The sequence below is a fragment of the Somniosus microcephalus genome, chromosome 12 (assembly GCF_052327205.1).
Source record: "Somniosus microcephalus isolate GS21.2 chromosome 12, FLI_Smic_1.0, whole genome shotgun sequence".
Taxonomy (NCBI): Eukaryota; Metazoa; Chordata; class Chondrichthyes; order Squaliformes; family Somniosidae; genus Somniosus; species Somniosus microcephalus.
Window position 1 is genome coordinate 218,033,070 of NC_140998.1, and position 27,675 is coordinate 218,060,744.

The 27,675-nt window shown below is 59.2% G+C and overlaps 1 protein-coding gene across 1 annotated transcript; it reads right to left on the reverse strand.

Annotated features, from left to right (window-relative positions):
* Positions 1 to 65: 65 nt before the first annotated feature.
* Positions 66 to 23,932, reverse strand: LOC147110125 (BOS complex subunit TMEM147). The gene is made up of 7 exons (XM_086004057.1): positions 23,740 to 23,932; positions 21,563 to 21,632; positions 12,390 to 12,455; positions 6,523 to 6,659; positions 5,776 to 5,860; positions 4,893 to 5,014; positions 66 to 1,490 (listed from the first exon to the last, which is right to left on the reverse strand). The coding sequence occupies exons 1-7, from the start codon at positions 23,814 to 23,816 to the stop codon at positions 1,370 to 1,372; spliced, it is 678 nt and encodes a 225-aa protein (XP_085860183.1). The 5' UTR covers positions 23,817 to 23,932; the 3' UTR covers positions 66 to 1,369.
* Positions 23,933 to 27,675: the final 3,743 nt, after the last annotated feature.

The following is a 27,675-nucleotide window of genomic DNA, read 5'->3' on the forward strand; positions in this document are numbered from 1 at the left end:
AGAGCTCGTTCAACGACGATTCTGAAGTACAAATACAACCTGCAGCCAGGGTCACAGCGGGACGGTATTTTTGAAGAGATTTTATTTGCTAAACGTACAGAGTTGATGTGGGAGCCACTGCCTTCAGTCTGGAGGGAATATCCCGACGACATTCCGGGGCAGCCAGAGTCTCTCAGCAGGCCGATCCCGCCTCCGACCGCTCGATCCCGTTGGGTCCCGGGTCTCCCGGGAGGGGAGCCGTTGCGGCCACGTTCCAGCAGCGGGGTGCAGCCCAGGAGTCGAGCCCCGTTTTTTGACGTTTCGACGACACAAGACGCGCGGCCACATTGCCCTGGCGTGGGGGGCAGGGGCAGGGATAGACGTCAAACCCCCCGTTCGGTATCGGGCCCGTCACGGGAGTCCCAGGCTGATTCTGGGTGAAGACGAGTTGTTCCCCAGGGTGTGGCAGGAGGGAATTCCTCAGCTCGTCAGTTGAAGACCGCACCCCCCCCATGCCATGCTATTGGATGTCACAGCAACCCACCCCCTCCCCACATACCTCCCTCTCTCGCCCCCTCACCCCCCTCGAGACTCTCGACTCCACAGGGGCCGAACTCTGCCCTCTTTAGAAGGAGGGGCGGTGTACCGCGAGGAGAGAGCCGTGCCATTTTTCACAGCGCTCGAGACTGTGCAAGCTCAGGAGGGAGGGAGGGGCGGATCAATTGGCGCAGGGGGGTACTGGATCCAGCAGGCATTACACACGCGCTGTGCTTCTGGGTCGCTGGCCGGCAGGAGGGGGGGGGGGGGGGGGTGTCAGAGAGCGTGCGCCGGGAGAGCAGAACGGTCCAGCCAACGGGACCGCTTGGACACCCGTCCCCACTCCCCAGGCTGAGCCGCACGGGGACAGGGCGGAGGGTGGGTGGTGGGGGTTGGGGAGGGAAAGGAGAGGGGAAGATACTGCCGGGGGCACAGGGAGGGCGAGGGGATCCGTGATAACGGCCCCCCCAGCAATTGCTGCCAGGACACACAGGCGCAGAGCCGGAGCGGTGGCGATGCCCCCCCGCAGTCGAATAGCGCACGCCTCGCGGGTTGGTTAACGGGAGTGGGGGAGTGTCCCCTTTCTGGAGGAGATGGTGGGCGAAGGCGGGGGGGCACGATTAGGTAGAGGGCCTGAGCAGATTCCGACCCAGCTTACGCGCAGGTCCGAGTCTGGGCAAGACTCCACTGTTGTTGGGCGCGGAGACACAGGGCCAGTTGTCAGGACGTTATCAGTAATGCCGATCGGCCCAGCCCAGGTACCACTGAACACCCCACCGCCCCCACCCCCCCCCACACATTACAGGGACACCTCGCTCCGCCGCCGGTTCCCTACCCCACCAGCCGCTCGCCGTTAATTCCCGTGCACCAGGCTGATGTACAGGATCAAGGCGCTGAGGGAAATGGCCCCCGTCACCATGGCCTTGACAAGAAGCGCCGTCCAACTGCCCAACACAAAGACGTGGACGAACGACCTGTGGGGGAAGAGCAGGGGGAAGGAGGAAGGAAGGAAGGGGGAAAAGGACGGGGTTAGTCGCAGGAACACGTCACACAGTCTCTCGTGAAACAGCACCCGCCTTGCGGGGATCAAACACGCCAGGAATCCCGAGACAAGCAGGATTACAGGGCAGGGGGGGATCTGCAGTGAAGTCCAGACACTTCCTGTGCCTTACCTTCCCTCGGCGCTGCCCTTGCGGTGCTGTAACCAGCAGTGTGGCACATCAGCGAGCTGCAGATTGTTACACATCTTGCCGGGGCCGTGCTGTGAAGGGCAGATTGGATTCCAGCGTTACCCGTGCTGGTGCCCAGGCTCCAGCTCCTGCCTAACCAGCCGGGGGTGGGGGGTCATGGCCCAAACCTCGAGCCCGTGTAGCTGTGGAGACGGGCTGCCACAAGGACGCCTCCGGTTACCGGAGGGCAACGTGGAGCGAGCACACTCAACGGCCCCGGGATCGGGATCAAGCATTGCACAGCGGCGAGAGAGGCCGCAGCGGGAGTGGGCACCGTCTGAAACTTTTATACACGTATAAACGCCCAGCACACAGGCATGCACCCCCGCTCGCTCGCACCCCCCCACACACACATGGACGCCCACACTCGCTCGTTCGCGCGCTCCCTCACACGCACACGCGCGCTCCCTCACACGCACACGCGCGCTCCCTCACGCGCACGCGCGCTCCCTCACGCGCACGCGCGCTCCCTCACGCGCGCACGCGCGCTCCCTCACGCGCGCACGCGCGCTCCCTCACGCACACGCGCGCTCCCTCACACACACACACGCTCCCTCACACACACACACGCTCCCTCACACACACACACGCTCCCTCACACACACACACGCTCCCTCACACACACACACGCTCCCTCACACACACACACGCGCTCCCTCACACACACACGCGCTCCCTCACACACACACGCGCTCCCTCACACACACACGCGCTCCCTCACACACACACGCGCTCCCTCACACACACACGCGCTCCCTCACACACACACGCGCTCCCTCACACACACACGCGCTCCCTCACACACACGCGCGCTCCCTCACACACACGCGCGCTCCCTCACACACACGCGCGCTCCCTCACACACACGCGCGCTCCCTCACACACACGCGCGCTCCCTCACACACACGCGCGCTCCCTCACACACACGCGCGCTCCCTCACACACACGCGCGCTCCCTCACACACACGCGCGCTCCCTCACACACACGCGCGCTCCCTCACACACACACGCGCTCCCTCACACACACACGCGCTCCCTCACACACACACGCGCTCCCTCACACACACACGCGCTCCCTCACACACACACGCGCTCCCTCACACACACACGCGCTCCCTCACACACACACGCGCTCCCTCACACACACACGCGCTCCCTCACACACACACACGCTCCCTCACACACACACACGCTCCCTCACACACACACGCTCCCTCACACACACACACGCTCCCTCACACACACACACGCTCCCTCACACACACACACGCTCCCACACACACACACGCTCCCTCACACACACACACACGCTCCCTCACACACACACACACGCTCCCTCACACACACACACGCTCCCTCACACACACACACGCTCCCTCACACACACACACGCTCCCTCACACACACACACGCTCCCTCACACACACACACGCTCCCTCACACACACACACGCTCCCTCACACACACACACGCTCCCTCACACACACACACGCTCCCTCACACACACACACGCTCCCTCACACACACACACGCTCCCTCACACACACACACGCTCCCTCACACACACACACGCTCCCTCACACACACACACGCTCCCTCACACACACACACGCTCCCTCACACACACACACGCTCCCTCACACACACACACGCTCCCTCACACACACACACGCTCCCTCACACACACACACGCTCCCTCACACACACACACGCTCCCACACACACACGCTCCCACACACACACGCTCCCTCACACACACACACACGCTCCCTCACACACACACACACGCTCCCTCACACACACACACACGCTCCCTCACACACACACACGCTCCCTCACACACACACACGCTCCCTCACACACACACACGCTCCCTCACACACACACACGCTCCCTCACACACACACACGCTCCCTCACACACACACACGCTCCCTCACACACACACACGCTCCCTCACACACACACACGCTCCCTCACACACACACACGCTCCCTCACACACACACACGCTCCCTCACACACACACACGCTCCCTCACCTCACACGACACACACGCTCCCTCACACACACACACACGCTCCCTCACACACACGCTCCCTCACACACAACGCTCCCTCACACACACGCTCCCTCACACAACACACACGCTCCCTCACACACACACACGCTCCCTCACACAACACACACGCTCCCCTCACACACACACACGCTCCCTCACACACACACACGCTCCCTCACACACACACACGCTCCCTCACACACACACACGCTCCCTCACACACACACACGCTCCCTCACACACACCTCTCACACACACACGCACCTCCTCACACACACACTCCCCTCACACACACACCACGCTCCCTCACACACACACACACGCTCCCTCACACACACACACGCTCCCACACACACGCCTCACACAGCACACACGCTCCCACAACACACACACGCTCCCTCACACACACACAGCGCTCCTCACAGCACACACACGCTCCCACACACACGCTCCCACACACACGCTCACACACACACACACGCTCCTCACACACACAGCACGCTCCCTCACACACACACACGCTCCCTCACACACAGCACCTCACACACACGCTCCCTCACACACACACACGCTCCTCACACACATCACCGCTCACACACACGCCCTCACACACGCTCCCTCACACACACACACGCTCCCTCACACACACACACGCTCCCTCACACACACACACGCTCCCTCACACACACACACGCTCCCTCACACACACACACGCTCCCTCACACACACACACGCTCCCTCACACACACACACGCTCCCTCACACACACACACGCTCCCTCACACACACACACGCTCCCTCACACACACACACGCTCCCTCACACACACACACGCTCCCTCACACACACACACGCTCCCTCACACACACACACGCTCCCTCACACACACACACGCTCCCTCACACACACGCTCCCTCACACACACTCACGCTCCCTCACACACACACACACGCTCCCTCACACACACACACGCGCTCCCTCACACACACACGCGCTCCCTCACACACACACGCGCTCCCTCACACACACACACACACGCTTGCTCGCTTTAGCGCAATCCTAGTTTGACTGCGGACAGAAGACTTACTCCATGAGAAAGGCTTTGTAGACGCTGAGGCCCAGGAGGACGGCTATCGGGAGGCGGTAGTGTTTCGGGAGGTCGTAGCGAGAGAACATCCAGACGAGTCCCGCCATGGCGATGTAGTGAACCTGCGGGAGGTGCCAGGAAACCCAACTTTAAAAAAGCGCTCGGGGTAGAACCAACCTGACCAATCAAGTGTGAGGTGTCGGCCCGGGGGCTGCGTCGATTGGAAACTCACTTCCTTCAAGTATTTTGATGATGATGAATGGCCCGCCCAGTATTTCAAAGACCCACGCGGCCCCCCTCGAGCCTGCTCCGCCATTCAATAAGATCGCGGCTGATCTTCGACCTCAACTCCTCTTTCCCGCCCGATCCCCATATCCCTCGATTCCCCTAGAGTCCAAAACTCTCTCGATCTCAGCCTTGAATATACTCAACGACTGAGCCTCCACAGCCCTCTGGGGCAGAGAATTCCAAAGATTCACCTCCCTCTGAGTGAAGAAATTCCTCCTCATCTCAGTCCTCAATGGCCGAGCCCTTATCCTGAGACTGACCCCTGGTTCTAGACTCCCCAGCCAGGGGGAAACAACCTCTCAGCATCTACCCTGTCAAGCCCCCTCAGAATCTTATATGTTTCAATGAGATCACCTCTCATTCTTCTAAACTCCACAGAGTATCGGCCCAATCTACACAATCTCTCCTCATAGGACAGCCCTCTCATCCCAGGAAAGAACTGAACGCAGTATCTAGATGGGGTCTTACCAAGGCATCTGAAGCATCCCTTCCTCCCCTTGGGAATCCGACCCCGAGATAAAGGCCAACATCCATCAGCCTGTGTGATTGCTATTTACAGAGGGAGAACGCGCGGAGCGCGAGTGCTGTTCTTTACCAGACTGATGTTGGAGTCAAAGCTCATCTGAATGTACTTCCAGTCAAACTCAATCCCTCTGGCACCGACCCACAGGGGGATACACCTGGAGAAAAAAAAACAGGAGAAGGGGCTCAGGAAATCCGTCCGTCTCCAAACACCGCTCGTGCAGGTCCAAGTGTTGGTCGGTTTCGATCGCCCGGGTCTCTCTGGTGTTACTGAATAGCCTCAGCCGCGGCTCAGTGGGTTTAGCACTCTCTCAGGGCTCGGGCCCCAGAATTCAGGACCACACTGCCACTGTCTGTACTGAGGGAGCGCCGCACTGTCGGAGAGGCGGTACTGAGGGAGCGCCGCACTGTCGGAGGGGCAGTACTGAGGGAGCGCCGCACTGTCGGAGGGGCAGTACCGACAGAGTGCCGCACTGTCGGAGGGGCAGTATTGAGGGAGCGCCGCACTGTCGGAGGGGCACTACTGAGGGAGCGCCGCAATGTCGGAGGGGCAGTACTGAGGGAGCGCCGCACTGTCGGAGGGGCAGTACTGAGGGAGCGCCGCACTGTCGGAGGGGCAGTACTGAGGGAGCGCCGCACTGTCGGAGGGGCAGTACTGAGGGAGCGCCGCACTGTCGGAGGGGCAGTACTGAGGGTGCGCCGCACTGTCGGAGGGGCAGTACTGAGGGTGCGCCGCACTGTCGGAGGGGCGAAAGGCAGCGAGAGAGAGAGATGGCTGGGACAGGGACAAGCAGTTGCTGATCCTGACAGATCTCCTCACCTGGACATGATGAGCTCCGCGGTGGACCAGCCCATTGCAGCCACCATGATCTTGTATTCTCCTTTACCCGCATTCTTGGACATCACCAGATGGAGACCGACCAGGTCAGCCAGGTCCACCGTCGATTTCATGAACTCCTGGCCAGAAGAATCACAACAGCGATTTCAGTTACACCCCTTCTAGTGTGATTTTCACCCTTCACAAGGAAGGCTGCAAAGTTTTCAATCCCCAGCCCAGCACCAACAGGCCCTGCAATAGATAAAGCTCCCTCTACACTGTCCCGTCAAACACTCCCACGGCAGGTACAGCACGGGTTAGATACAGAGTAAAGCTCCCTCTACACTGTCCCATCAAACACTCCCAGGGCAGGTACAGCAACGGGTTAGATACAGAGTAAAGCTCCCTACACTGTCCCATCAAACACTCCCGGGGCAGGTACAGCACGGGGTTAGATACAGAGTAAAGCTCCCTCTACACTGTCCCGTCAAACACTCCCAGGGCAGGTACAGCACGGGTTAGATACAGAGTAAAGCTACCTCTACACTGTCCCATCAAACACTCCCGGGGCAGGTACAGCACGGGTTAGATACAGAGTAAAGCTCCCTCTACACTGTCCCATCAAACACTCCCAGGGCAGGTACAGCATGGGTTAGATACAGAGTAAAGCTCCCTCTACACTGTCCCATCAAACACTCCCAGGGCAGGTACAGCACGGGGTTAGATACAGAGTAAAGCTCCCTCGACACTGTCCCATCAAACACTCCCAGGGCAGGTACAGCACGGATTAGATACAGAGTAAAGCTCCCTCTACACTGTCCCATCAAACACTCCCACGGCAGGTACAGCATGGGTTCGATACAGATTAAAGCTCCCTCTACACTGTCCCATCAAACACTCCCGGGGCAGGTACAGCACGGGTTAGATACAGAGTAAAGCTCCCTCTACACTGTCCCATCAAACACTCCCAGGGCAGGTACAGCACGGGTTAGATACAGAGTAAAGCTCCCTCTACACTGTCCCATCAAACACTCCCAGGGCAGGTACAGCACGGGTTAGATACAGAGTAAAGCTCCCTCTACACTGTCCCATCAAACACTCCCAGGGCAGGTACAGCCCGGGTTAGAAACAGAGTTAGGCTCCCTCTACTCTGTCCCATCAAACACTCCCAGGGCAGGTACAGCATGGGTTAGATACAGAGTAAAGCTCCCTCTACACTGTCCCATCAAACACTCCCAAGGCAGGTACAGCACGGGTTAGATACAGAGTAAAGCTCCCTCTACACTGTCCCATCAAACACTCCCAGGGCAGGTACAGCACGGGTTAGATACAGAGTAAAGCTCCCTCTACACTGTCCCATCAAACACTCCCAGGGCAGGTACAGCACGGGTTAGATACAGAGTAAAGCTCCCTCTACACTGTCCCATCAAACACTCCCAGGGCAGGTACAGCACGGGATCGATACAGAGTAAAGCTCCCTCTGCACTGTCCCATCAAACACTCCCAGGGCAGGTACAGCACGGGTTAGATACAGAGTAAAGCTCCCTCTACACTGTCCCATCAACCACTCCCAGGGCAGGTACAGCACGGGTTAGATACAGAGTAAAGCTCCCTCTACACTGTCCCATCAAACACTCCCAGGGCAGGTACAGCACGGGTTAGATACAGAGTAAAGCTCCCTCTACACTGTCCCATCAAACACTCCCAGGGCAGGTACAGCACGGGGTTAGATACAGAGTAAAGCTCCCTCTACACTGTCCCATCAAACACTCCCAAGGCAGGTATAGCACGGGTTAGATAAAGAGTAAAGCTGCCTCTGCACTGTCCCATCAAACACTCCCAGGGCAGGTACAGCAAGGGTTAGATACAGAGTAAAGCTCCCTCTACACTGTCCCATCAAACACTCCCAGGGCAGGTACAGCACGGGTTAGATACAGAGTAAAGCTCCCTCTACACTGTCCCATCAAACACTCCCAGGGCAGGTACAGCACGGGTTAGATACAGAGTAAAGCTCCCTCTACACTGTCCCATCAAACACTCCCAGGGCAGGTACAGCACGGGTTAGATACAGAGTAAAGCTCCCTCTACACTGTCCCATCAAACACTCCCAGGGCAGGTACAGCACGGGTTAGATACAGAGTAAAGCTCCCTCTACACTGTCCCATCAAACACTCCCAGGGCAGGTACAGCCCGGGTTAGAAACAGAGTTAGGCTCCCTCTACTCTGTCCCATCAAACACTCCCAGGGCAGGTACAGCATGGGTTAGATACAGAGTAAAGCTCCCTCTACACTGTCCCATCAAACACTCCCAAGGCAGGTACAGCACGGGTTAGATACAGAGTAAAGCTCCCTCTACACTGTCCCATCAAACACTCCCAGGGCAGGTACAGCACGGGTTAGATACAGAGTAAAGCTCCCTCTACACTGTCCCATCAAACACTCCCAGGGCAGGTACAGCACGGGTTAGATACAGAGTAAAGCTCCCTCTACACTGTCCCATCAAACACTCCCAGGGCAGGTACAGCACGGGATCGATACAGAGTAAAGCTCCCTCTGCACTGTCCCATCAAACACTCCCAGGGCAGGTACAGCACGGGTTAGATACAGAGTAAAGCTCCCTCTACACTGTCCCATCAACCACTCCCAGGGCAGGTACAGCACGGGTTAGATACAGAGTAAAGCTCCCTCTACACTGTCCCATCAAACACTCCCAGGGCAGGTACAGCACGGGTTAGATACAGAGTAAAGCTCCCTCTACACTGTCCCATCAAACACTCCCAGGGCAGGTACAGCACGGGGTTAGATACAGAGTAAAGCTCCCTCTACACTGTCCCATCAAACACTCCCAAGGCAGGTATAGCACGGGTTAGATAAAGAGTAAAGCTGCCTCTGCACTGTCCCATCAAACACTCCCAGGGCAGGTACAGCAAGGGTTAGATACAGAGTAAAGCTCCCTCTACACTGTCCCATCAAACACTCCCAGGGCAGGTACAGCACGGGTTAGATACAGAGTAAAGCTCCCTCTACACTGTCCCATCAAACACTCCCAGGGCAGGTACAGCACGGGTTAGATACAGAGTAAAGCTCCCTCTACACTGTCCCATCAAACACTCCCAGGGCAGGGACAGCACGGGTTAGATACAGAGTAAAGCTCCCTCTACACTGTCCCATCAAACACTCCCAGGGCAGGTACAGCACGGGTTAGATACAGAGTAAAGCTTCCTCTACACTGTCCCATCAAACACTCCCAGGGCAGGGACAGCACGGGTTAGATACAGAGTAAAGCTCCCTCTACACTGTCCCCATCAAACACTCCCAGGGCAGGTACAGCACGGGTTAGATACAGAGTAAAGCTCCCTCTACACTGTCCCATCAAACACTCCCAGGGCAGGTACAGCACGGGTTAGTTACAGAGTAAAGCTCCCTCTACACTGTCCCATCAAACACTCCCAGGGCAGGTACAGCTCGGGTTAGATACAGAGTAAAGCTCCCTCTACACTGTCCCATCAAACACTCCCAGGGCAGGTACAGCACGGGGTTAGATACAGAGTAAAGCTCCCTCTACACTGTCCCATCAAACACTCCCAGGGCAGGTACAGCACGGGTTAGATACAGAGTAAAGCTCCCTCTACACTGTCCCATCAACCACTCCCAGGGCAGGTACAGCACGGGTTAGATACAGAGTAAAGCTCCCTCTACACTGTCCCATCAACCACTCCCAGGGCAGGTACAGCACGGGTTAGATACAGAGTAAAGCTCCCTCTACACTGTCCCATCAAACACTCCCAGGGCAGGTACAGCACGGGTTAGATACAGAGTAAAGCTCCCTCTACACTGTCCCATCAAACACTCCCAGGGCAGGTACAGCACGGGTTAGATACAGAGTAAAGCTCCCTCTACACTGTCCCATCAAACACTCCCAAGGCAGGTATAGCACGGGTTAGATAAAGAGTAAAGCTGCCTCTGCACTGTCCCATCAAACACTCCCAGGGCAGGTACAGCAAGGGTTAGATACAGAGTAAAGCTCCCTCTACACTGTCCCATCAAACACTCCCAGGGCAGGGACAGCACGGGTTAGATACAGAGTAAAGCTCCCTCTACACTGTCCCATCAAACACTCCCAGGGCAGGGACAGCACGGGTTAGATACAGAGTAAAGCTTCCTCTACACTGTCCCATCAAACACTCCCAGGGCAGGTACAGCACGGGTTAGATACAGAGTAAAGCTCCCTCTACACTGCCCCATCAAACACTCCCAGGGCAGGTACAGCATGGGTTAGATACAGAGTAAAGCTCCCTCTACACTGTCCCATCAAACACTCCCAGGGCAGGTACAGCACGGGTTAGATACAGAGTAAAGCTCCCTCTACACTGTCCCATCAAACACTCCCAGGGCAGGGACAGCACGGGTTAGATACAGAGTAAAGCTCCCTCTACACTGTCCCATCAAACACTCCCAGGGCATGTACAGCACGGGTTAGATACAGAGTAAAGCTCCCTCTACACTGTCCCATCAAACACTCCCAGGGCAGGTACAGCACGGGTTAGATACAGAGTAAAGCTCCCTCTACACTGTCCCATCAAACACTCCCGGGGCAGGTACAGCACGGGGTTAGATACAGAGTAAAGCTCCCTCTACACTGTCCCATCAAACACTCCCAGGGCAGGTACAGCACGGGGTTAGATACAGAGTAAAGCTCCCTCTACACTGTCCCATCAAACACTCCCAGGGCAGGTACAGCACGGGATAGATACAGAGTAAAGCTCCCTCTACACTGTCCCATCAAACACTCCCAGGACAGGTACAGCACGGGTTAGATACAGAGTAAAGCTCCCTCTACACTGTCCCATCAAACACTCCCAGGGCAGGTACAGCACGGGTTAGATACAGAGTAAAGCTCCCTCTACACTGTCCCATCAAACACTCCCAGGGCAGGTACAGCACGGGGTTAGATACAGAGTAAAGCTCCCTCTACACTGTCCCATCAAACACTCCCAGGGCAGGTACAGCACGGGGTTAGATACAGAGTAAAGCTCCCTCTACACTGTCCCATCAAACACTCCCAGGGCAGGTACAGCACGGGTTAGATACAGAGTAAATCTCCCTCTACACTGTCCCATCAAACACTCCCAGGGCAGGTACAGCACGGGTTAGATACAGAGTAAATCTCCCTCTACACTGTCCCATCAAACACTCCCAGGGCAGGTACAGCACGGGTTAGATACAGGGTAAAGCTCCCTCTACACTGTCCCATCAAACACTCCCAGGGCAGATACAGCACGGGTTAGATACAGAGTAAAGCTCCCTCTACACTGTCCCATCAAACACTCCCAGGGCAGGTACAGCTCGGGTTAGATACAGAGTAAAGCTCACTCTACACTGTCCCATCAAACACTCCCAGGGCAGGTGCAGCACGGGTTAGATACAGAGTAAAGCTCCCTCTACACTGTCCCATCAAACACTCCCAGGGCAGGTACAGCTCGGGTTAGATACAGAGTAAAGCTCCCTCTACACTGTCCCATCAAACACTCCCAGGGCAGGTACAGCACGGGGTTAGATACAGAGTAAAGCTCCCTCTACACTGTCCCATCAAACACTCCCAGGGCAGGTACAGCACGGGGTTAGATACAGAGTAAAGCTCCCTCTACACTGTCCCATCAAACACTCCTTTGCTGTGTTAGAGGATCTGACTCGGTGTAGCCTGGGATTACTGGAGACTGGATCATTCAATATTCCGGTACGGGACATCAAAACCGCGAACAGCTGACGCGGAGATGAAATTATCTGGAGGGGGAAACTCGTGCCCGACGCTGACAGACTTGTGGTGTAAACGGAGAGTTTACCGATCTACCAACGACTCCTGGACTCACCCCAATGAAGTCATAAACACCGACAAGGGAATCCCAGGTGGGAAAGAAGGTGGCAAGGAACAACATCTTTAAGAGAGAGAGAGAGAGAACAAGGTGATCAATGAGTTTACACAGCACTCCCAACCCCACCCCTCCCCGTAACCCAACCACAGCCCCCAGACCCCCAACCCCTCCCCGTAACCCAACCACAGCCCCCAGACCCCCAACCCCTCCCCGTAACCCAACCACAGCCCCCAGACCCCCAACCCCTCCCCGTAACCCAACCACAGCCCCCAGACCCCCAACCCCTCCTCGTAACCCAACCACAGCCCCCAGACCCCCAACCCCTCCCCGTAACCCACCCACAGCCCCGGACCCCCAACCCCTCCCCGTAACCCAACCACAGCCCCCAGACCCCCAACCCCTCCCCGTAACCCAACCACAGCCCCCAGACCCCCAACCCCTCCCCGTAACCCACCCACAGCCCCCAGACCCCCAACCCCTCCCCGTAACCCACCCACAGCCCCGGACCCCCAATCCCTCCCTGTAACCCAACCACAGCCCCCAGACCCCCAACCCCTCCCCGTAACCCACCCACAGCCCCCAGACCCCCAACCCCTCCCCGTAACCCACCCACAGCCCCGGACCCCCAACCCCTCCCCGTAACCCACCCACAGCCCCGAGACCCCCAACCCCTCCCCGTAACCCACTCCCAGCCCCGAGACCCCCAACCCCTCCCCGTAACCCACCCACAGCCCCGGACCCCCAACCCCTCCCCGTAACCCACCCAAAGCCCCGGACCCCCAACCCCTCCCCGTAACCCACCCACAGCCCCCAGACCCCCAACCCCTCCCCGTAACCCACTCCCAGCCCCGGACCCCCAACCCCTCCCCGTAACCCACCCACAGCCCCCAGACCCCCAACCCCTCCCCGTAACCCACTCCCAGCCCCGAGACCCCCAACCCCTCCCCGTAACCCACCCACAGCCCCCAGACCCCCAACCCCTCCCCGTAACCCACTCCCAGCCCCGAGACCCCCAAACCGTCCCCGTAACCCACCCACAGCCCCCAGACCCCCAACCCCTCCCCGTAACCCACCCACAGCCCCGGACCCCCAACCCCTCCCCGTAACCCACTCCCAGCCCCGAGACCCCCAACCCCTCCCCGTAACCCACCCACAGCCCCCAGACCCCCAACCCCTCCCCGTAACCCACCCACAGCCCCGGACCCCCAATCCCTCCCCGTAACCCAACCACAGCCCCCAGACCCCCAACCCCTCCCCGTAACCCACTCCCAGCCCCGAGACCCCCAACCCCTCCCCGTAACCCACTCCCAGCCCCGAGACCCCCAACCCCTCCCCGTAACCCACCCACAGCCCCCAGACCCCCAACCCCTCCCCATAACCCAACCACAGCCCCCAGACCCCCAACCCCTCCCCGTAACCCACCGCCCCGGACCCCCAACCCCTCCTCGTAACCCAACCACAGCCCCGGACCCCCAACCCCTCCCCGTAACCCACCCACAGCCCCGGACCCCCAACCCCCCCCCGTAACCCACTCCCAGCCCCGAGACCCCCAACCCCTCCCCGTAACCCACCCACAGCCCCCAGACCCCCAACCCCTCCCCGTAACCCAACCACAGCCCCCAGACCCCCAACCTCTCCCCGTAACCCAACCACAGCCCCGGACCCCCAACCCCTCCCCGTAACCCAACCACAGCCCCGGACCCCCAACCCCCCCCCGTAACCCACTCCCAGCCCCGAGACCCCCAACCCCTCCCCGTAACCCACCCACAGCCCCCAGACCCCCAACCCCTCCCCGTAACCCAACCACAGCCCCCAGACCCCCAACCTCTCCCCGTAACCCAACCACAGCCCCGGACCCCCAACCCCTCCCCGTAACCCACCCACAGCCCCCAGACCCCCAACCTCTCCCCGTAACCCAACCACAGCCCCCAGACCCCCAACCCCTCCCCGTAACCCACCCACAGCCCCCAGACCCCCAACCTCTCCCCGTAACCCAACCACAGCCCCGGACCCCCAACCCCTCCCCGTAACCCAACCACAGCCCCCAGACCCCCAACCCCTCCCCGTAACCCAACCACAGCCCCCAGACCCCCAACCCCTCCCCGTAACCCAACCACAGCCCCCAGACCCCCAACCCCTCCCCGTAACCCAACCACAGCCCCCAGACCCCCAACCCCTCCCCGTAACCCACCCCCAGCCCCGGACCCCCAATCCCTCCCCGTAACCCACCACAGCCCCCAGACCCCCAACCCCTCCCCGTAACCCACCCACAGCCCCCAGACCCACAACCCCTCCCCGTAACCCAACCACAGCCCCCAGACCCCCAACCCCTCCCCGTAACCCACCCACAGCCCCCAGACCCCCAACCCCTCCCCGTAACCCACCCACAGCCCCCAGACCCACAACCCCTCCCCGTAACCCACCCACAGCCCCCAGACCCCCAACCCCTCCCCGTAACCCACCCACAGCCCCCAGACCCACAACCCCTCCCCGTAACCCACCCACAGCCCCCAGCCCCCCAACCCCTCCCCGTAACCCAACCACAGCCCCCAGACCCCCAACCCCTCCCCGTAACCCAACCACAGCCCCCAGACCCCCAACCCCTCCCCGTAACCCAACCACAGCCCCCAGACCCCCAACCCCTCCCCGTAACCCACCCCCAGCCCCCCAAACCGTCCCCTCCCCGTAACCCACCCACAGCCCGAGACCCCCAACCCCTCCCCGTAACCCAACCACAGCCCCCAGACCCACAACCCCTCCCTGTAACCCACCCACAGCCCGAGACCCCCAACCCCTCCCCGTAACCCACTCCCAGCCCCGAGACCCCCAAACCGTCCCCTCCCCGTAACACACCCACAGCCCGAGACCCCCAAACCCTCCCCGTAACCCACCCACAGCCCCGAGACCCCCAACCCCTCCCCGTAACCCACCCACAGCCCGAGACCCCCAACCCCTCCCCGTAACCCACCCACAGCCCGAGACCCCCAACCCCTCCCCGTAACCCACCCCCAGCCCCCGGACCCCCAACCCCTCCCCGTAACCCACCCACAGCCCAGAGACCCCCAACCCCTCCCCGTAACCCACCCACAGCCCAAGACCCCCCAACCCCTCCCCGTAACCCACCCACAGGCCCCGGACCCCCAACCCCCCCCCCCCCCCCGTAACCCACCCACAGCCCCGAGACCCCCAACCCCTCCCCGTAACACACCCACAGCCCGAGACCCCCAACCCCTCCCCGTAACCCACTCACAGCCCGAGACCCCTGTGGTAAACCACTGTTTGTATTCCACTGTGTACATGTCAGTACATGCCTCGGCTGACTCCTCCCACGAGTCCAGGTATAAAGGTGACTGCTCCACAGCCCCTTTGTATTCTGGACCGGTCGACCACTCGAGGCACACCTTCATTCTCTTGTTAATAAAAGCCTGTTAGTTTCTTGCTTAATCTCAGTCTTTTGAGTTATTGATAGCACATCAATTTTATTAACAAGATTTATAATGGAGAAGATCCTCACACCAGCATGCCTGGACTTAGATCATCGGGAGGCGGACTCATCCACCAAGTTTACTCACTGGCTTAGGTGTTTTGAAAAATTCCTGATCGCCTCCGCTGAAACGGTCAAATCAGACGAGGACAAACTGGATGTCCTGACCTCCAAAGTGAACCACCGAGTGTACTCGGTCATCCAAGACGCGACCTCGTACGTGGATGCTATCAAGCTCCTCAAGGACCAGTACACGCACCCAGTGAACGAGGTGTACGCTAGGCACCTCCTGGGGAGTCGTAAACAACAACCTGGGGAATCGACCGAGGAATACCTTCAGGCACTGTCCGTGCTTGGCCGGGCCTGTGGTTGTAAGGATGTAAAGGCCGCCGTGTACACAGAGGAACTTATCCGGGACGCTTTTGTAGCGGGCCACAGGTCCAATTACACCCGACAGCGACTGTTGGAGCAGAGTGACCTCGATCTCAACAAGGCCTCTGAACTCGCACTATCATTGGACGCAGCCTACCGGGGCATGGACGCCTACTCCTCTGCACCGTGGACGCCGCGGGGAACGACAGCCTGGGACACGGTAGGACCGTCTCATAGTGCCGTGCCACCCCAGCCACATCCCAGCAACGGCCCAACTACCGCAGCAGTGTCCCAAGGCCAGACAGCAGTGCCCCAAGGCCAGAAATGCTACTTCTGTGGCCAGGCCAAACACCCCAGAGCGCGCTGCCCGGCGAAAAATGTGATCTGCTCGGGCTGCGGGAAGAAAGGACACTACGCCAGCATCTGCAGGGCCAAAGCCACCCCGAACCCCAGCAGCGCCGCGTGTGGGCCGTGCGGGCCGCCATCTTGGGCCTCCCCAGCCATGTGCGAACCACCGGAACAGCAGCCATTTTGGACTCCTCCAGCCACATGGGGATCATGGACGCCGCCATCTTGGACGACAGCCAGGACGCAGCAGGCCCCCAACACCGCCTCATCTGATACCCGCAGCGACACACCGACCCCTACGCTGGCCTCCGTTACGCTGGACCAAGCGAGACCGCACCAGCTGGCCCGGTCCACAATGGACATTAAGGTAAATGGTCACGAAACAATCTGCCTTTTTGACTCTGGGAGCACGGAGAGCTTCATCCACCCCGACACGGTGCGGCGTTGCTCTCTCCCAGTCCTGCCTGCGGACCAGCGGATTTCTATGGCCTCTGAGTCCCAGTCGGCGGACATTGGCGGCTACTGCGTGGTGACACTCGTAGTAGACGGGACTGTGTATGATAATTTTAACTTCTGGTCCTGCCCCACCTCTGCGCTGCCGTTCTACTGGGGTTAGATTTTCAGTGCCACCTTAAAAGTGTTACGATGGCGTACGGTGGACCCCTCCCCCCACTCACAGTCCGCAGCCAGCAGCTTCCAAATTGCCCGCCGCGCACCAGGTGCAACCTCTCCACACTCAGAGTCACCCCCCCCCCCACTGTTTACTAACCTCACCCCCGACTGTAAGCCCATCGCCACAAAGAGCAGGCAATACAATGCCGGGGACAGGGTTTTCATTAAAACCGAAGTGGAGCGTCTCCTGAAGGAGGGGATTATTGAGGGCAGCACCAGCCCCTGGCGAGCCCAGGTTGTGGTCGTTAAGACCGGCGAGAAGCAGCGCCTGGTCATCGACTACAGCCAGACAATAAATCGCTACACCCTGCTGGACGCTTACCCACTCCCTCGTATAGCTGATATGGTCAACCAGATCGCGCAGTACCGCGTCTTCTCGACCATTGACCTGAAATCAGCGTACCACCAGCTCCCTATCTGCCCCGAGGACCGCCAGTATACTGCCTTTGAGGCAAACGGCCGCCTCTATCACTTCCTTAGGGTTCCCTTTGGCGTCACCAACGGGGTCTCCGTCTTCCAAAGGGAGATGGACCGGATGGTCGATCAAAATGCGTTGCAGCCCACTTTCCCATTATCTGGACAATGTGACCATCTGCGGCCATGACTTGCAGGACCATGACGCAAACCTCGAAAAATTCCTCCGCACCGCCCAACTCCTAAACCTGACATATAACAAGGAGAAGTGCATATTCCGCACAAACCGCCTCGCCATCCTTGGCTGTGTTGTGGAACACGGAGTCATCGGTCCCGACCCCGACCGGATGCGTCCCCTTATGGAACTCCCACTGCCCCACTGCCTCAAGGCCCTGAAGAGGTGCCTAGGGTTTTTCTCTTATTACGCCCAGTGGGTCCCCTACTATGCGGACAAGGCCCGTCCGCTGATCAAGTCCACCTCTTTTCCCGTGACGGCAGAGGCCCGCTTAGCCTTCCACCGTATCAAGGAAGACATTGCCAAAGCCACCATGCACGCAGTGGACGAATCCATCCCCTTCCAGGTGGAAAGCGACGCGTCCGACTTTGCCCTGGCCGCTACCCTCAATCAGGCGGGGAGACCCGTGGCCTTCTTTTCACGAACCCTCCAGGGCCCGGAGACCAGACACTCCGCCGTTGAGAAGGAGGCCCAGGCTATTGTGGAGGCTGTGCGTCATTGGAGGCACTACCTGGCCGGAAAACGATTTACCCTGCTCACTGACCAGCGTTCAGTTGCTTTTATGTTTAACAACAAGCAGAGGGGCAAAATCAAAAACGACAAGATCTTGAGGTGGAGAATCGAACTTTCCACCTACAATTACGAGATCTTGTACCGGCCCGGGAAGCTCAATGAACCCCCGGATGCTCTATCGCGTGGCACCTGCGCCAGCGCGCAGATCGATAGACTGCGGGCCCTCCACAATGACCTCTGCCACCCGGGGGTCACCAGGTTCTTCCACCTCATCAAGGCCCGCAACCTGCCTTACTCCATTGAGGAGGTCAGGACCATGACCAGGAACTGCCAAGTCTGCGCTGAGTGCAAACTGCACTTTTATAGACCAGACAGGGCTCACCTGATAAAAGCCACTCGCCCCTTCGCGTTGATTTTAAAGGGTCTCTCCCCTCCTCCGACCGCAATGTGTACTTCCTCAACATTATTGATGAGTACTCCCGTTTCCCGTTCGCCATCCCCTGCCCGGACATGACCAGTGCCACGGTCATTAAATGTCTGAACGACCTCTTCACCCTGTTCGGTTTCCCCAGCTATATCCATAGCGACCGGGGCTCATTGTTTATGAGCGACGAACTCCGTCAGTACCTGCTCGCTAGGGGTATTGCCACAAGCAGGACCACCAGTTACAACCCCCGGGGGAACGGACAGGTGGAAAGAGAGAATGCGACAGTTTGGAAGGCCGCCCTGCTAGCCTTAAAGTCTAGGGGCCTTCCGACCTCCCGCTGGCAGGATGTGCTCCCCGATGCGCTCCACTCTATTCGGTCACTGCTCTGCACTGCCACTAACGCCACCCCTCATGAAAAAATGTTTGTCTTCCCAAGGAGGTCCACATCGGGGACATCGCTACCGCCATGGCTGACGTCCCCAGGGCCGGTCCTACTGAGAAGACACGTGAGGACCCATAAAACGGACCCCCTGGTCGAGAGGGTCAACCTCCTCCACGCCAACCCCCAGTATGCTTACATTGCGTACCCGGACGGGCAGGAGGGCACAGTCTCCATACGAGACCTCGCAACCTCGGGGCCGCAGTAACCCACTACCCACTCCCACCACAACCCGATACCCACCCCAGCAGACGGTGGGCTTGGGCCCTGCGACCCGCTCGACATCTACGAGGACTACACACCAGTGCCCCAGCCTACGTGGGACTCGACGCCGGAAGCTTCACTACCCCTGCCGTCGCCACGTCGATCACAGCGGCAGACAAGACCTCCGGAGAGACTCCAATACACTAACTTTTAATACACTTCACCCCGCCGGACTCATTTTTAAACAAGGGGTGAATGTGGTAAACCACTGTTTGTATTCCACTGTGTACATGCCTGTACATGCCTCGGCTGACTCCACCCACGAGTCCAAGTATAAAGGTGACTGCTCCACAGTCCCTCTGTATTCTGGACTGGTCGACCACTCGAGGCACACCTTCATTCTCTTGTTAATAAAAGCCTGTTAGTTACTCGCTTAATCTCAGTCTTTTGAGTGATTGATAGCACATCAACCCCCAACCCCTCCCCGTAACCCACCCACAGCCCTCGGACCCCCAACCCCTCCCCGTAACACACCCACAGCCCGAGACCCCCAACCCCTCCCCGTAACCCACCCACAGCCCTCGGACCCCCAACCCCTCCCCGTAACACACCCACAGCCCCCGGACCCCCGACCCCTCCCCGTAACACACCCACAGCCCGAGACCCCCAACCCCTCCCCGTAACCCACCCACAGCCCCCGGACCCCCAACCCCTCCCCATAACACACCCACAGCCCGAGACCCCCAACCCCTCCCCATAACCCACCCACAGCCCCGAGACCCCCAACCCCTCCCCGTAACCCACCCACAGTCCGAAACCCCCAACCCCTCCCCGTAACACACCCACAGCCCCGAGACCCCCAACCCCTCCCCGTAACCCACCCACAGCCCCCAGCCCCCCAACCCCTCCCCTCACCGTAACCCACCCACAGCCCCCAGACCCCCCAACCCCTCCCCTCACCGTAACCCACCCACAGCCCCCAGACCCCCAACCCCTCCCCTCCCCGTAACCCAACCACAGCCCCCAGACCCCCAACCCCTCCCCGTAACCCACCCACAGCCCCCAGACCCCCAACCCCTCCCCTCCCCGTAACCCACCCCCAGCCCCCGGACCCCCAACCCCTCCCCGTAACCCACCCACAGCTCCGGACACCCAACCCCTCCCCGTAACCCACTCCCAGCTCCGGACCCCCAACCCCTCCCCGTAACCCACTCCCAGCTCCGAGACCCCCAAACCCTCCCCGTAACCCACCCACAGCCCCGGACCCCCAACCCCTCCCCGTACCCCACTCCCAGCCCTGAGACCCCCAAACCCTCCCCGTAACCCACCCACAGCCCCCAGACCCCCAACACCTCCCCTCCCCGTAACCCACCCACAGCCCCCAGACCCCCAACACCTCCCCTCCCCGTAACCCACCCACAGCCCCCGGACCCCCAACCCCTCCCCGTAACCCACCCACAGCCCAGAGACCCCCAACCCCTCCCCGTAACCCACCCACAGCCCCCGGACCCCCAACCCCTCCCCGTAACCCACCCACAGCCCCCGGACCCCCAACCCCTCCCCATAACCCACCCACAGCCCCCGGACCCCCAACCCCTCCCCTCCCCGTAACCCACCCACAGCCCCCGGACCCCCAACCCCTCCCCGTAACCCACCCACAGCCCCCGGACCCCCCAACCCCTCCCCGTAACCCACCCACAGCCCCGAGACCCCCCAACCCCTCCCCGTAACCCACCCACAGTCCAAGACCCCCAACCCCTCCCCGTAACCCACCCACAGCCCGGGACCCCCATCAACTCCCCTCACCATAACCCACAGTCCCTCCACTCCACTCACACTGTACGGGTGTGAAGGACTCACACCGTACGGGTGTGAAGGACTCACACTCACTCCCAGCCTGAATCCCCACACCAGTTCTGGGGTGAACTGGTCTGAATGTGCAACACCCGGAAGCACTTCAGTAAACGTTCGGACGGGCGAGAGTTAACTTTGAGCCGAGTATTCCAGCAGCTCGGGTGGGGATGGGGAGACGAGGGAAAGGGTTACAGATCACAGATCTTACCTTGCAGAGCTGCACAAACAGGTATGTCGCCCCGGCCTGAACACATCTCCAGAAAGCATTGTACTCTGATCTGGAATAGAAACCACGGAGAACATCATCGAATGATACTGCACGAGTGGGCCATTCAGCCCCTCGAGCCTGTTACACAGGAACAGGAGGAGCCCATTCAGCCGCTCGAGCCTGTTACACAGGAACAGGAGGAGGCCCATTCAGCCCCTCGAGCCTGTTACACAGGAACAGGAGGAGGCCCATTCAGCCCCTCGAGCCTGTTACACAGGAACAGGAAGAGGCCCATTCAGCCCCTCGAGCCTGTTACACAGTAACAGGAGGAGTCCCATTCAGCCCCTTGAAGGCGGGGTAGGAGCGGTACTGAGTCCCACTGGGGGCGGTGAGTGGGGGTACTGAGTCCCACTGGGGGCGGTGAGTGGGGGTACTGAGTCCCACTGGGGGCGGTGAATGGGGGAGGGGAGTACTGAGTCCCACTGGGGGCGGGGAGGGGGGGTACTGAGTCCCACTGGGGGCGTGGAGTGGGGGTGGGGGGTACTGAGTCCCACTGGGGGCGGGGAGTGGGGGTACTGAGTCCCACTGGGGGCGGGGAGTGGGCGTACTGAGTCCCACTGGGGGCGGGGAGTGGGGGTACTGAGTCCCACTGGGGGCGGGGAGTGGGGGTACTGAGTTCCACTGGGGGGCGGGGAGGGGGGTACTGAGTTCCACTGGGGGGCGGGGAGGGGGGTACGGAGTCCCACTGGGGGCGTTGAGGGGGTTACGGAGTCCCACTGGGGGCGGTGAGGGGTGTACCGAATCCCACTGGGGGCGGTGAGGGGGGTACGGAGTCCCACTGGGGGCGGTGAGGGGGGTACCGAGTCCCACTGGGGGCGGTGAGGGGTGTACCGAATCCCACTGGGGGCGGTGAGGGGGGGTACCGAGTCCCACTGGGGGCGGTGAGGGGGGTACCGAATCCCACTGGGGCCGGTGAGGGGGGTACCGAATTCCACTGGGGGCGGTGAGGGGGGTACCGAGTCCCACTGGGGGCGGTGAGGGGGGGTACCGAGTCCCACTGGGGGCGGTGAGGGGGGGTACCGAGTCCCACTGGGGGCGGTGAGGGGGGTACCGAGTCCCACTGGGGGCGGTGAGGGGGGTACCGAGTCCCACTGGGGGCGGTGAGGGGGGGTACCGAGTCCCACTGGGGGCGGTGAGGGGGGTACCGAGTCCCACTGGGGGCGGTGAGGGGGGTACCGAGTCCCACTGGGGGCGGTGAGGGGGGTACCGAGTCCCACTGGGGGCGGTGAGGGGGGTACCGAGTCCCACTGGGGCCGGTGAGGGGGGTACCGAATTCCACTGGGGGCGGTGAGGGGGGGTACCGAGTCCCACTGGGGGCGGTGAGGGGGGGTACCGAGTCCCACTGGGGGCGGTGAGGGGGGTACCGAGTCCCACTGGGGGCGGTGAGGGGGGTACCGAGTCCCACTGGGGGCGGTGAGGGGGGTACCAAGTCCCACTGGGGGCGGTGAGGGGGCTACCGAGTCCCACTGGGGGCGGTACTGAGTCCCACTGGGGGCGGTGAGGGGGGTACTGAGTCCCACTGGGGGGCGGTGAGGGGGGTACTGAGTCCCACTGGGGGTGGTGAGGGGGGTACGGAGTCCCACTGGGGGCGGTGAGGGGGGTACGGAGTCCCACTGGGGGTGGTGAGGGGGGTACTGAGTCCCACTGGGGGTGGTGAGGGGTTACTGAGTCCCACTGGGGGCAGGGAGGGGGGTACTGAGTCCCACTGGGGGCGGTGAGGGGTTACTGAGTCCCACTGGGGGCAGGGAGGGGGATACTGAGTCCCACTGGGGGCGGTGAGTGGGTGAGGGGGGTACTGAGTCCCACTGGGGGGCGATGTCCCTTTAAACAGGTAATTGAACCACTGATTAATTATGCATGCAGCATGCTAATCGGCGGCCGCGCGTCACAGAAGGGACATGCTAATGAGCCTATAGTGACGTCGATCACGCGAATGAGCATGACGTCATAAATGCAGCCAGGCCGATGAAAATGCGGTGACGTTACTCGTGCTGAGGAGCTTCGACGTCACAGGTGCTAATCGACGGAGTGACGTCGCCGCCTGCTAATAAGGACGTATGACGTCACCGGCATACTAATGAGCAGGGTAATGGCCGCTGGCCGCCGCCGATACTCACAGCCCCGTGCACTTGTAGGCGATGAAGTAAGGGAAGTAGGCCAGGGCGAAGCAGTTGCCGAAGTGGAAGAGAGTCATGGCGCGCAAAGGTGAGAAAGAAAAAGCGAGCGAGAGACAGAGTCCACCCGCCGACCCGCTCGGCCGCTCAACTGCCAAACAGGCGGAAGTGAGTCCTTTCCCGAAAGCGGTCCCCCGGAACCCGAGGGTCCGACACACAAGGTTCCGGGCCGGTTCGCGCATGCGCTGATCTGCCATTGTTCAGGTCTGAGATTCAGAGATTACACTGGGGTCACAGGGGGGATTACACTGGGGTCAGGGGGATTACACTGGGGTCACAGGGGGGATTACACTGGGGTCAGGGGGATTACACTGGGGTCACAGGGGGGATTACACTGGGGTCAGCGGGATTACACTGGGGTCAGCGGGATTACACTGGGGTCACGGGGGGGATTACACTGGGGTCACGGGATTACACGGGTCACGGGGGATTACACTGGGGTCACGGGGGATTACACTGGGGTCACGGGATTACACTGGGGTCACGGGGGATTACACTGGGGTCACGGGATTACACTGGGGTCACGGGGGATTACACTGGGGTCACGGGATTACACGGGTCGGGGGATTACAATGGGGTCACGGGGGATTACACTGGGGTCACGGGATTACACTGGGGTCACGGGGGATTACACTGGGGTCGGGGATTACACTGGGGTCACAGTGGGGATTACACTGGGGTCGGGGATTACACGGGTCGGGATTACACAGGTCACGGGGGATTACATTGGGGTCACGGGGATTACACTGGGGTCACGGGGATTACACTGGGGTCACGGGATTACACGGGTCGGGGGATTACAATGGGGTCACGGGGGATTACACTGGGGTCACGGAATTGCACTGGGGTTTAGGGGGGATTACACTGGGGTCACGGGATTACACAGGTCAGCGGGAGGTTACACTGTGGTCAGGCGGAGGTTACACTGGGGTCAGGGTGGATTACACTGGGGTTAGGCAGAGGTTACACTGGGGTCAGGGGGATTACACTGGGGTCAGGCAGAGGTTACACTGGGGTCAGGGGTTTACACTGGGGTCAGTCAGAGGTTACACTGGGGTCAGGGGGTTACACTGGGGTCAGGCGGAGGTTACACTGGGGTTGGGGATTACACTGGGGCCAGTCAGAGTTTGCACTGGGGTCAGGGGGGATTACACTGGGGTCAGGGCGAATTACACTGGGGTCAGGCGGTGGTTACCCTGGGGTCAGTGGGAGGTTACACTGGGGTCAGACGGAGGTTACACTGGGGTCAGGGGGAGGTTACACTGGGGTCGGGGGGAGGTTACACTAGGTCAGACGGAGGTTACCCTTGAGTCAGACGGAGGTTACCCTGGGGTCAGGGGGAGGTTACACTGGGGTCAAGCGGAGTGACTGCGGTCAAACCCACGACCTACTGAGCAGCGGCTGTCACTAGATTCAGGCCAGCTGCACAGATGGAGAAGAAGGGGGGGATTGGGGAATAACCATCACCGAGAGCGCCAAAAAGACTTCACATTTATAACCCCGACATTCCGAGGTACGTGCCCATTGATCCTGCACGGGCGGGCGAATGTGCAGGTACCCACCTTGCCACCATGGTGAGAGTGAGCAGGGAATGGGTACGGTTGGTGATGTCCTGATACATGAAAATATAAGAAATAGGAATTGGCCATTCGGCCCCTCGAGCCTGCTCCGCCATTCAATGAGATTACGGCTGATCTTCGACCTGAACTCCACTTTCCCGCCCGATCCCCATATCCCTCGATTCCCCTAGAATCCAAAAATCTCTCGATCTCAGCCTTGAATATACTCAACGACTGATCCTCCACAGCCCTCTGGGGCAGAGAATTCCAAAGATTCACCGCCCTCTGAGTGAAGAAATTCCTCCTCATCTCAGTCCTCAATGGCCGACCCCTTATCCTGAGACTGTGACCCCTGGTTCTAGACTCCCCAGCCAGGGGGAAACAGCCTCTCAGCATCTACCCTGTCAATCCCCCTCAGAATCTTATACGTTTCAATGAGATCGCCTCTCATTCTTCTAAACTCAGTTCAGAGGAGGCAGCGTCAGATGGAGAGTGAAGAACGAACTTGGCTGTGGAGACATAATTAATTCCCTACTTTAGAGTCATACGTTCCGCCCTTAATTTGACGCAATATCTTGCTTTGATATTATAGAAACATAGAAACATAGAAGATAGGAGCAGGAGTAGGCCATTCAGCCCCTCGAGCCCGCTCTGCCATTCAATGAGATCATGGCTGATCATCCAAATTCAGTACCCTGTCCCTGCTTTCTCCCCATATCCCTTGATCCCTTTAGCCTTAAGAAATATATCTAACTCCTTCTTGAATATATTTAATGAATTGGCCTCAACTGCCTTCTGTGGTAGAGAATTCCACAGGTTCACCACTCTCTGGGTGAAGAAATTCCTCCTCATCTCTGTCCTAAATGGCTTACCCCTTATCCTTAGACTGTGACCCCTGGTTCTGGACTCCCCGACCATCGGGAACATCCTTCCTGCATCTAGTCTGTCTAGCCTGTCAGAATTTTATAAGTTTTAATGAGATCCCCTCTCATTCTTCTAAACTCCAGCGAGTATAAGCCCAATTGACCCAATCTCTCCTCATATGTCATTCCTGCCATCCCAGGTATCAGCCTGGTGAATCTTCGCTGTACTCCCTCCATGGCAAGAACATCCTTCCTCAGATAAGGCGACCAAAACTGCACACAATACTCAAGGTGTGGTCTCACCAAGGCCCTGTACAACTGTAGCAAGACATCCTTGTTCCTGTACTCGAACCCTCTCGCTACGAAGGCCAACATACCATTTGCCTTCTTAACCGCCTGCTGCACCTGCATGCTTACCTTCAGTGACTGGTGCACAAGGACACCCAGGTCTCGTCGCTGAAGACCGAAACGTAGGCGCCCGTTGGGCACAGTTGGTTGGAATACTGCGCGCAGGAGTGGGAGGAGCCTGACTGAGCTGATCCCCGGACACGTGCGGGGTCCGTCATTAGAAGCGCAAGCGGTTTGTGCAGCGAGTGACCGTGATGTATCTGACCGCAGGAATCTATAACGGAAGCCACGCTGTCACGAAATTCTGACTAAAAGCTGGCAACAGGAAGTGCAGAGAAAGACGGTTCTTGAATTATTAATGACAGATATATTAAAAATCTTCACCCGCAAAGGCCTCGGGCCTCTCCGAGCCCAGTTGGTTGAAGGACCCCCCTTTTCAAAGCGATTAGTGATCACGGACACTTCCCCCCGCATCTAAATTTTAACTCTGCATAGGAAAGTGCTGCATGTAAATAGTGTTTTAATAATAGAAACATGGAAAAATAGGAGCAGGAGTCGGCCATTCGGCCCTTCAAGCCTGCTCCACCATTCAATATGATCATGGCTGACCCACTATCTCAATACCATATTCCCGCTCTCTCCCCATACCCCTTGATGCCTTTTGTGTCTAGAACTCTATCTATCTCCTACTTAAATATATTCAGTGAATGCAGGGAAAACAGGTATTGACTTACAAATGTCAGTGAGATGGGTGTGCCTGCTTCTCACATCATAGGAACACAGGAACAGGAGGAGGCCCATTCTGCCCCTCGAGTCTGTTCGGGGGGGTTTAAACTAAAATGGCAGGGGGTTGGGAACCTGAGCAGGGAGACAGAGGAAAGGGAAACAGGGATAAAAGCAAAAGATAGGAAGGAGAAAAACAAAAGTGGCAGTCAGAGAAATCAACGGTTTAAATCAAACGTGGCCACAGTAAATAACAATTCTAATAGGTCTAAGAGCGTTAAAAAAACAAGCCTGAAGGCTTTGTGTCTTAATGCGAAGAGCATTTGTAATAAGGTGGACGAATTGGCTGCGCAAATAGAGGTAAACGAATATGATTTGGTTGGGAT